At 40.2% G+C, this 11,066-nt stretch overlaps 1 protein-coding gene across 8 annotated transcripts; it reads left to right on the top strand.

The window, feature by feature from the left end:
* The first annotated feature begins 398 nt into the window (after nucleotides 1–398).
* NMRK1 (nicotinamide riboside kinase 1) lies at nucleotides 399–10,712 on the top strand. Of its 8 annotated transcripts, none has more exons than XR_008744786.1 (10): nucleotides 1,377–2,388; nucleotides 2,488–2,647; nucleotides 2,799–2,889; nucleotides 3,576–3,624; nucleotides 5,045–5,216; nucleotides 5,294–5,365; nucleotides 6,926–7,032; nucleotides 7,972–8,061; nucleotides 8,467–8,568; nucleotides 9,776–10,712. XR_008744786.1 is itself a non-coding variant. In XM_027793537.2 (9 exons), exons 2-9 carry the CDS (start codon nucleotides 2,360–2,362, stop codon nucleotides 8,484–8,486), a joined length of 630 nt encoding a protein of 209 aa, XP_027649338.1. In that variant the 5' UTR covers nucleotides 399–1,370; nucleotides 2,332–2,359; the 3' UTR covers nucleotides 8,487–9,744. The 8 variants fall into 8 exon arrangements, 5 of the variants coding, with proteins under 5 accessions (XP_027649338.1, XP_027649342.1, XP_027649337.1 ...); XR_003556509.2 differs by lacking the exon at nucleotides 9,776–10,712 and adding an exon at nucleotides 9,455–9,744; XM_027793537.2 differs by lacking the exons at nucleotides 2,488–2,647; nucleotides 9,776–10,712 and adding an exon at nucleotides 399–1,370 and having other exon boundaries at nucleotides 2,332–2,388; nucleotides 8,467–9,744.
* Nucleotides 10,713–11,066: the final 354 nt, after the last annotated feature.

Raw genomic sequence — 11,066 nt, 5'->3', positions numbered from 1 at the left:
CTGAGCCCGTCCGGGAGCCCGCCAGCCGGGGCGGGCTCTGCTGGGTGCCCTCCCGGCGCCTTAAGCTGCTGCTGAAGTGAAGCGTGGGCTGTGGCGTCGCCGAAGCGGTGCGAGTCGCCGGAGCGGCGCGGGGGTGTGCGGCGGTGGGCGCGCTGCCCTGTCCCCTCCGCCAGCCCCGGGCGCGGTGCGGCGCCTGTGTGAGGCGGCTCGCGCCGGGGCGGGCGGGGCCTGGCGGGAGGGAGTGCCCCGGCTGGCAGCGCGCGTTGGAGCTCGGTCACGCTGTGCCGTTAAAAATAGGGCAGCAGTAGGTTTATGTTCGGGCTGCCAGCCGTTTGTCTTGTGCTTAAAGATACTGAGGCGAGCGCAGGTAGGGTGGCCTGGGATTCCTGGGTTGCAACGCTGGTGACAGTTTTGCCTCTGTAGTTGGTGTCACACGGCACTCGGGGGGGAGGAAGTTTGCTGGTTTTTTTCATCGTGGTGTTTTTTGTCTTAACCTGGGTTTAACTTCCGTATAGACGATGACGTAAATTAAGAGTCCAAAGCTCAGCATGTGTGTCCAGATGTTATTTAGTTTATTTTATAGCGTTTGTTGTGGGACAAAGGCAAATCCTCTGGAACACAAAACTTACTGATGATTTTTGGAAAAGAGCTTTTTTTTTTTTTTTCCTTTTGAATGGCCTGAGTCTCATCACTTCCTGAGAACAGATCGTCTTATTTGCTCGCTTTGAATAGATAGCCAGTACCACGAACGTGATAAATCATTGAATCTGAGAACTATGATATTCATAGAAAACCCTTGTGTGCTAACTTACTGTAGGTTTACTGCACCATTGTAGAATAATGGCTGCTACAGGGGTGATGACTTGGACTAGTTAGTATGTCTTTTTTTTTTTTTTTAACAGAAAAATAGATGTGAAGCAACCATGCAAAGGTCATATCTGTGAAAGCTGAAATTGCAGTGATTGCACCGAAAGCAAAAGGATATTATTTCAGACTTTGTCTAAAACTTAGCTTCACAGAAATAATACGGTTTTATTTTCACACTGATACCCTGTAACAGTATTTTCCTGTAGAATAGTACAGATAAGTGTTTGTGGGGGAGGGGGGACAATATTACCCGCGCAGTCCTTTCAGGTCTTAGGTGTTACAGGTCTTACCTTGTTATGTGTGACCTAGGGGACAAAACAGGTGAAAAATAGAGTGTTTGCATGTGGTTAAATAGTTACTGATTGGTGTGTGCTCATGGAAACCAATGTTTGACAAATGTTAAACTGTTTAAAGTTTGACAGACTCTGTATATAGACTATTGCTGCTACCAAGAGAAGGACCACTACTTGTCCTTCTGCTACACCATACCTTTGTGGGCACAGGTAACTAGATGGTAAACTGGAGGGGATTTTTTCAGCTGAAAAGAAACATTCTTCCCCTCCCTTCTCCTTTGTAGGACTGTTCTTCAGCTGGAGTATTTTCCTGTATAGTTGATTATGGACTCCGCAACACCTGCTCCAGAAGAAAGTTCTGGAGAAAGAGTCAGGGAAAGACAGGATTGTGTCCTCTGGCAGCTCTGACCACTGAAGGTTTTCAGCCAGGCAGAACCTCAGGGCTGATTTCTTGGCAGCAACAGGGATGTGGGTGGACGAACGTAACCTTTTCCAGAATTTCAGCCTTGATATTCTCTGGAGAAGATCAAGTGCTACCTAGTCCTTCTCGGGGTTAAATGGGTTAGGATGGCCTAAGCTGCCTTTACAGTAGTTTCAGTGACTCCAGGTTACTGAAGCGGAGGAGCGCTTGTATGGTCTGTGCTGTTAACTCTCCCAACAAGGGAGTGGTGAGTTGTTACACTGCTCAGACCACATTCATAAGGTCTTTGAACATGCTCATCGTTAATAACCCTTCATTAATTTTTTTTAAAAACATCTTTCTCCTCAGCGTATCAGTTCTTTCTTTTATTAAGGATTTTGTTTGCCACCACGGTTTCTGTTTACCTAGTCTTTTTTACATACCACTAATGCTTGAGCGAATGATTGTGCTTTTCTTCAGGGTCTTCTCTGGTATTGTATTAATACTGGTAGAACTGAGTATCTCTGAGTTCCCTCCCATATGATTAAAATACTGTCTTAGATAAAATGCATTGAAAACTCTGATGTGGCATGTGTGTTGCAGATTTTTTTTGTTGGTATTAGAACAAGCAGATAAGGTTCTGACAGTAGCTGTGCAAAAAGGAAAAAAAAAGGACAGAAAAAAAGTCTTACCTATAACGTATTTCTTAATACGGTAGCTGCTTGCTTTCTTGTTGAATTAAGGGTTTTCACTGGCTACTGTTTTTGACAGTGAAAAGGAAGAACTGAGGAGAAAAACTATGAAAGTATTGGTTATTGGCCTTGGAGGGTAAGTATCAGCAAATTAAATTTCCTTTACAGCTGAAGACTGGCCTTCCTTTCAGAATGGTGTAATTTCTATTTATGAATGGTTATCTTTTGAAAATAGATTGAGAAGACAACATATAATGGTCTCATTTTATGGCACGGAACAGTCAAGAAATTGTTCTGTGTCTGTTGGAGAGCTCTGGTACCATCTCTAACCTCTTTCTTGGCATTGCTAGTCACTGTCTGAAAGCTGTTGAAATCTGCCAGGAAATTTTCTGGAGGTAGAGACTAATTAATTTGAATAAACTTGGGGGCGGGGGTTGGATTGTGTCTTTTTGCCTAACTATACAGAAATGTGTGTGTGAGCTTATACATATGTTTAAAGGATTGATTTCTGTCTTGATGCAGTTTTTACTATGTTTTCTAATTCAGTGTGACAAATGGGGGGAAAACAACGCTGTCGGAAAAGCTTAAGAAAATGTTTCCCAACTGTGACGTAATCTCTCAGGATGACTTCTTTAAGGTAACAGTTTAGATGGAAAGACCCAATAGGTAAAAGTAGGCTTGAGTAAATTTTAGTATCCTTTCTTTTCAGTTCTCCTATTGATACACTTTTAAAACTTATGCTGCTTAATATAATGTTAACTTATGAGAAAGAGAAATAAAACAAGCACTGGGGTAATGGAACTTGCAGTGGCCAAAACCACTGAGTATCCTCAACAAAGTGAGTATTAGAAAAAAAAGAAAGTTTACTCTCATCTTTTAAATGATTTAAAAAAAACTTTTAAAATAAGGAAGGGGTGCACATTGGATGCAGTTTTCAAGATACTTTGTGCTAATGAAGTTAATGATACTGTGTTAACCTTACACTTGTAGACCAATAGGTAGTTTGTTGTCTCCCAAATCAAAACAGGAAAACAACTTTTGCATTTACATTGGAATTGTTTGTTAAGGAGGGTAAAGGAGCTGTTATTTCTGAAGTGAAGCGCTAATGAACTTAAGAGGTATGATTTGGAGAATTTGTTGTTTTAGATACCATACAAACACTTCATATTTAAACAGTTATGTACAGCAGTTTAAATTTGAAGATAAATTTAATCAGTTTGGATACAAAAGTGTGTAATCCTTGTTTTTGTAACTGTACAGTATTTATCTGCGACAGCGGTCATAAAACCAGCCTTGAAAATATTCAATTTTTCTCCCCTTCAGCCAGAGTCTGAAGTAGAAACAGATGAACGTGGATTTAAGCTGTATGATGGTCAGTAACTTTGCATTCCTTTTGAACACTCTTATCGAGATTCTGTTGTGCTGAGCTTCAACACTTCTTCCCCTGCTCCTCTTCCCTTCTGAGCAAGGCAGTAATCAAACAGTTGTTTCAGAGCAATCCTTTGCTCAGTTTCTTTCATCCTTACTGAGATCAGTAAGAAAACTTGCTGAACTAGCAAAGAGCTCAAGCTAGTCAACCTTTCCTTTTCTCTCTTTAATCTTTTCCTCTGTTTCTACAGTTGTCTGGTGCAGTAGCAAATCGTACTGTTCAGTTAAAAGTATTTGCCTGCAGCACTAGAATAAGCTTAACCTCATCATTTTCTATGTAACGATTTTTTTTTTCCCCTACTCTGATATTGAACTCATGGAACATCACCACTGAGCCTCTTTCATTGTCATATTCCAAATAAGTCAAAACTTGAGTTTGATCCTGACATCTTTATTGCATGTCAGATCTCACATGGACACCGAATGTTTTATAGTTCATGGTTAATGCTGGCTGAACATGCCATGCCAATTTAGTCTTACAAACTTCTAGATCCAGATCCACTTCAAGGCCAGTGCTTTGGTTCAGGTCATAGCTAGTTGGGAAGGTTGCTTATTAGCTAATTTCTTGATACTTGGTGATCACAAAATGTGTTAGTCAGAACCTTAAACGTTGGCCAGAACCTTAAAATATATCTGAAAACTGACCCTTTATCAACTATTGCAGTCTTTGAGTCAGCTTCTAGACTTCATGAAACTGGAATGTGAAACTAGAGGGATAAATTAAACATTCTGGTCCAAATATCAGGGTTTAATGCTGTTCTTAAAAGCTCCTCTAAAACGTGTTTGTTTTTATCTGTCCTGCCTTCTGTCTGCCATTCAGTAGGCACTCAGTATGTTCTTACACGTCTACAGGCAAAAGCAGGTGCTACATTGTGCTGTTCTGCTTTCTATGCCATCCTTTCAATCCATGCATTCCCACCCTCCAAATACCTGAATCCAATAAAAACCCAAAGCAAAACATTTCGAGCACCTGCTCTCTTCACCTGTGTCAGTGACAGCTGACAGAAGGGTAGACATCTTGGGGTAAGTTTTTACAAGTTTTGTGGAATAGGAGAACAAACAGTCCCTACAGCCTCTATGATGGGAAGGGCAGTGAAATGAGTTCACACACTTTTTTGGTGCACAGAATTCAGAAACCACACCCACCAGAAATACCCCAGTGATGGGGAAAACTTTAGTTTCAGGGTATTGTCAGTTTTGAACGTGGAACCTCTTACATATGTGACAGTATTTTACAGGTAATCATGTGCCCTTTCATTTAGACTTGTGTGTAGATTCTTACTGATTAACCTAGGGGTACTTAAGGGTTCTTTTTTTTTTATTCTCTGTTTTTAAGAGGTGACTAACTTTCTGTTTTCATCTAGTACTTGATGCCCTCTATATGGATGAAATGGTGAAAAGTATTCGGAATTGGATGAAAAGTCCAGCAAGCTCAGGTGTTGTGACAGAAGGGCCACAGAATACATGTGACAATCTGAAAAATACAGATGACGTTTATATTTTGATTGTTGAAGGCTTTCTGCTATACAATTATGAGTAAGCAGCAAATGTAACCTGATATATTAAAAGCTGCCCTAAAAAGGAAGAAGGAGCTAAATATGTTATTATCTTAGGCCACTTAATGAACTATGGAATAGAAGATATTTTTTGACCCTTCCTTATGAGGAGTGCAAAAGGAGAAGGAGGTAAGATTATTCAGTTATTGGTCACAGAGGGTCACTGTGCTCCCCAACCTGGAGTGGTTCTTTTATATTTGCTTTTCTTCAGTGCTTGCTAAATGCTAGCTATTAAGATCATCTGTCTTCTGTGATTCTGGGGGAAGATTATGTGGCTCTTTAACCCACATTAACAAAAGCATGCACAGATGGGGGTGGGGGGGTGTTTGTTTGGTTTTGGGGTTGGTTTGTGGTGCATGGGTTTTTTTTGTATATTAGAGCACAGGGATATTAAAGTGTTAAATGCTTTACAACCACTTAAAAGAGAATTTGTTGTCCAGATAAATTATGTAGATTGCTGACAGCCTGTTGGAGTTAAACCATGTTTAAAACCAGAAACAGTGAAGAAAACCTAAGTAGTCTTATCCTTGGTTGAATACAGCTACATTATTATTATTGTTCATGTATGCTTTTAGTATATGCTTTGTTTAGACTGTGCATTAGTTGTACCACAGATCTGATATAGATTATTGAGCCAGTATCTGACTTGCCTCCAAATTTGGACCAGTACTTTGTGCTTGGAGCAATATATACGCATGAAGTCAGAATCTGCTGACTGAGTGAAGAAATGCACTTTGTTTTGGTTGTTTCCAGGTTCTTAGTTTCTCACTAGACTCACCTTTAAAGGACTTTAGTGTCCAGACTGGAAATGACTAGACAAAACAGCTATTCACTTAAAGTTTGAGAAATCTGTATACCCAATAAAAAAAAGAAAGCTAATTTGTTTTGGTAACTCTTTAAATACACCTGTCCTGGTTTCGGCTGGAATAGAGTTAATTTTCTTGGTGGCTAGTGCAGTGCTGTGTTTTGGATTTGGTGTGGGAACAATGTGAGCAGGGACTTTTCATTTCTCCTTTCTCAGGCCTTGCTGGTGGGAGGGCTGGAAGGGGCAGGGGGCACTGGGAGGGGACACAGCCAGGACAGCTGACCCAAACTAGCCAAAGTGGCGTTCCATACCATCGAGCCATGCTCGGGTGCCCAGGGCTGCTGGTAATTGCTGCAGAACTGGCTGGGCATTGGTCAGCGGGTGGTGAGTGGTTGTATTGTGCATCACTTGTTTTCTGTTTGGATTTCATTCCTCTCCCCTTCTCCCTCCTTTTCATTGTAACTGTTACTATTATTGTTGTTCTTTAGGTTTTATCTCAATTGTTAAACTGTTCTTATCTGAGCCCTCGAGTTTTACATCCTTTTCTGATTCCCCTCCCCACCCCCATGGGTGAGGGAGGAGTGAGCATGCAGCTGCATGGTACTTAATTACCGGCTGGGGTTAAACCACAACACCACCTTAATTTATATAATTTTTTAAAAAGAAACTTTTACCTTATCTTAAACGTCATTTGATTGGCGGAAATAAGTTAGCTAGAGTTCGTATCATAGTTTATATTAAAAAAAAGGATCCTCCTTTGCCCCAACAGTTAGGCAGCCTGCCAGTCTTTCTTTCTTTATTTTGGATAGATGCTGTTATTAAATCAGCTGACGGTAGGGGAAAATGTAAAACTTGTATGGGAAAGCAAACGTATTTTTGTATAGCACCAGAGTCTATCAGCCAGCAGATACACTGGGGTACTTCGATGGACACGTGTGGCCTATGTATCTGAAATATAAAAATGAATTGGAAGAGAATGCAAGTAACATTGGTATGGTATCCTTAATTTTAAACTTACAAAATGCTTAATGTGACACTTAATGCAGTTTTTGTTGGGTTGTGGTTTTTTTAATGGGACAAAGTTTTCTTCAGTGTTTTTTGTGGCACTTGAACAATAGGTTTGGGGCTTTTGTTGGTTTGTTTTTCAAGTGTATAGGGTTTTTGATTTTTCAATGAAAATTATGAAGTTAAAAAAGAGAAATATTCTGATCACTAAGTCCCTTTAACAAGCTAGTTTGTATGTGCATGTGTGCATACATGTGTATGGCTAAATAAGGAGCTTCTGGGGCAATACAGAACAGAATTGAAATAACAGAATTTAAATCCTTATTGAAATCCTATGATCTGAAGATAATTCCTAGGGGCTGACTGTGCACACCACAGTCACCGGTCCTATGTGAGAAGTGCCAAAGCCGGGCCAGCTGATGGGGCACTGCCATGCGCTTGTGTGATGTTCACACTTTTACAGCTCTTGGACTTACCACCTCTGGAGTGGTGGCCAGAGGAAAGAGAAGTCAGGTGGCTGCTTCATCAGCATACCACTTCTTACTGTGCAGTGAGAATGGAACCACAGTGCCCCTTCATGACTTTCTCAGACCCTGAAGCTGAGGAAGAACCTGAGCTCTTCCACTGCGTAGGAACCTTTCTGCTGAATTAAGCCATTGCTCTGCAGTCCTAATGTTATTACCACTGTCCTTATGGAAACTTTTATACCACAAAACCCTGTAAATTAGTTCTCAACTAGAATACTTTTATGTTATTTTTTAATATGTAAAATGAAGTTGGGAAAGAATAAAAGGGAGGTATTGGTCTTGTGTTTTATTTTTTCGTATCTTCTGATGGCTCCTGTAGAAATACTGAAAATTTTGCCAGTTGCTATTACAGGTAACTGGCATAGAACTCATGAAACTTCTTGTTTAATCTTTCTTAGTTTACTTGGATGGAACCAGATCCCAAGAGGAGCTTCTGTCCTATGTGTATAGTGATATAATACAGGAATTAAAAAAGCTGAGGGAAGGAAGTAAGTAGCATTACTGGAAATTGACTCTGCTTATCCCATTCCAAATTACCAAGAAGCCAATTCTTTCGTATGAAAATACTGTAAGGATTATATAGCTCTGTGTCTCCTTGGGTATTACAGTCCTTACACATTTGACCATTACTCTTAAGTCATTATAAGCGATACCTTAACTTCCTTGAAATTGGGTGTTCTGAAATAACAGATGAATCCACTGATTATCTGATTTATCTGAATCCACTGATTTATCCGATGATAAAATAATGATTAAAAAAGGGGAAACAGAAGGAATATGGGGCAAAACATCGACATCAGATGTGTTAGTGGTATTCGTTTCTGTTACACAGTGGTATCATTTCTCTGTTTGTACATGACACTACAGTTTAAATTTGTACTTTTTAATTTTAGATCAGCAGTTCGCAGCATGATAATGTAGAAAGCCTTTGGTACAAACTGAAAACCCCAGGACTGTCATACTTGGCAAGCCAACCAACTGAGCAGCTGTTATGTGTATGTCCATAATACCAGTTCATGGAACACAAGTAGATTAGTAGTGACTATTAACTGTGTAAGCCTCAGATATTGCTGAGTAGTATTGCTAGTCCATTATTCTTTAGAATTCCTTTAACCAGTCATGCTTTGGCTGATCTTTAAATCTGATTGAGTGTGTACATTTTAAAGAATATAAACATATTTTTGTGTACAAAACTATAAAGATGCAGTTCTGTTGGTTTAATAAGCATATTTGAACATGGATGAATGCAATTTGAAATGTTCCTATAGAAATGACAGTAATTATCTCTAATAATGAGCTTCTAATCACTGATAAACATGTCTAGAGGAACTAGCTATGTGCTGTGGCAATAGTAATTTCAAGATTGTATAAGCTGTTAACGTTGCTTATTCAGTAACTGAAGCTGTTAATGAATACATCATAACTGAACTTAGACTTGCTAAAGACCTCTGTGGTGTTTGACAAGTAACTTTTATGTTGTGCATTGGTTGAAGCAGTTGGGAATGGCTGTCTAAAAAAACCCAACAAACAAACCTGAGGAGAAGTCAGGTTGTTGGAAAAAGATGTAGAAGAGAATGTAGATGCATCAGTAACAAGATTAAGTGCACATATTGTGCAGAGATCAAGGATTGGGATAGCACAGACTACTAGGCAATAAATGCATGCTTCAGGGAGGAGGAAGGAAGAAATAATTCTTATGGGTATTCATAGTTTAGATTGAAATTATAGTAATGGAAGTGTTAAGAAAGCAGGTATGCTAAATGTATGTTAAAGCTTTGTCACAGGGTTTGTGTACGGATATTTAGATATAGGAAACTGGCAAGTTGAATCATATTTTGTTGCTGAATAAGGAATGTATTAACTCTTACATTTTCTATGCAGTGTCTTACATTTTCATCAGCCAGAACAAAAGTCAAGCTAGAGCCAAGTAAAGGATGCACTATATTACCGTGTGTCAGCTGATCACAGGGACTGAAGTGTAATGCTTTATTGTTAACAGTATTAAGAGTCTTAAACCTGTAAGAAAAAGGTCTTAATGAGATTAAAACTGTGTTTAAGACAAAGTGCTTCCAAATGCTATTTTGTATTACTACTTTGCAATAAAAACTGCAAAAAAAAATGCATTCATATCACATTTGCTGAAATGCAGTGATGAACTGTCTGACCTTGAACTGTATTTTTGTTTTTATTTCCCTTTGGAAGGTGTGCAACTGTGAGATGGTGGGTAATACTTGGATGGTTGTGGTGTGTTGACTTTGACTAGGTACCAGGTGCCCACCAAGCTACTACAATCACCATCCTCAACTGAACAGAGTGGAAAAATAATATGATGAAAGGCTCATGGGTCAACATAAGGGCAGGGAGATTGCTCAGGCATTACAGTCACAGGCAAAACTGACTTGGCTTGAGGAAGTTAATTTAATATATTGCTAAGCATATCAGAGTAATGTAAGAACAATCTTCAAAGATTTTTGTCCCCCTTGCCTGCCTTCTGCCAGGGCTCAGTTTCACTCCTGGCTTCTCTACCTCCACCCACTGAGCGGCACAGGGGGATGGGGAATGGGGGTTGCGGTCTGCTTATCACATTTTTGTCTCTGCCACTTCTTCCTTTTCACAATCTTCCCTTGCTCCAGCAGGGGGGTTGCTCCCATGGAAGACCGTCCTCCACAAACTTCTTCAGCGTCTTTTCCATGGGCTGCAGAGATCTTTTGACAGCTCTTCTGAAACCATCACAGTGTGGAGCTGCATCAAAATACTATGTAGGCATCTTACGAAAGGGTATTGCAAACAAAACAGGTGGTGCTACTTTGCTCCGGTGTAAAACCGGTGGACTCGCATTTTCAGTTCCAGTTTCTACCTCTGGAGGGAGTCCATAACGGACTTAAAAGAAGGGCAACTAATGTGATCAAGGTAATGGGGCAGCTGCTTGGTGAGGAGAGACTGAAAATGCTGGGACCCTTCACTCTGGAGAGAAGATTTTTTGGGGGGGGGAAAGGTCAAGATTTACAAAGTCTTGAACGCTGTGAGCTGAGTGGATGCAGAACTTGGATTAACCAAATAGTACAAGTACTAGTTTAGGGGGCATTCCTCCTTCACTTGAAACAGACTGACTAATTATATTAAGGTGGTATTTCACACAGATGAGGGTGATAACTTCATACAGCAGACTGAGCTTCAGAGATTTAATGCCATGGGAGGCAGACAGTATATTCAAGCTCAAAAATGATTAGGAAGATTCATTGATGCTATGCCCATACAAAGCAGTAAAAGAGGCAGGCAGTGGCTATACCACATATGGACTGTAGAAATTGGCCATGCTTACCCGTGGTGCCTAAATTGTGTGTCCTGTTGCCAGTTGCTACAGCAACATGCCTTCCTGGGAAAAGACAATGAACTCAGAATTCTGAGGCTCTTTGGGAGGTACGGTATTTTAGATGGTGTGATAAAAGCTTACAGTGAGAATGTTTCAGTAAGGAACCCAATGCTCCTATTT

The sequence above is a fragment of the Falco peregrinus genome, chromosome Z (genome assembly GCF_023634155.1).
Source record: "Falco peregrinus isolate bFalPer1 chromosome Z, bFalPer1.pri, whole genome shotgun sequence".
In the NCBI taxonomy this organism is placed as follows: Eukaryota; Metazoa; Chordata; class Aves; order Falconiformes; family Falconidae; genus Falco; species Falco peregrinus.
The sequence above is the reverse complement of the archived record's forward strand: the minus strand, read 5'-3'. Positions and strand labels throughout refer to the sequence as shown.

Excerpts from the sequence above, each read along its gene's own strand:
- NMRK1 (XM_027793536.2), top strand. The coding sequence starts at position 2,520 with ATGGCACGGAACAGTCAAGAAATTGTTCTGTGTCTGTTGGAGAGCTCT. Across the intron at positions 3,625-5,044 it reads TGGATTTAAGCTGTATGATG|TACTTGATGCCCTCTATATG; the intron begins GTCAGTAACTTT and ends GTTTTCATCTAG. Across the intron at positions 8,062-8,466 it reads AAAAAAGCTGAGGGAAGGAA|ATCAGCAGTTCGCAGCATGA; the intron begins GTAAGTAGCATT and ends TTTTAATTTTAG.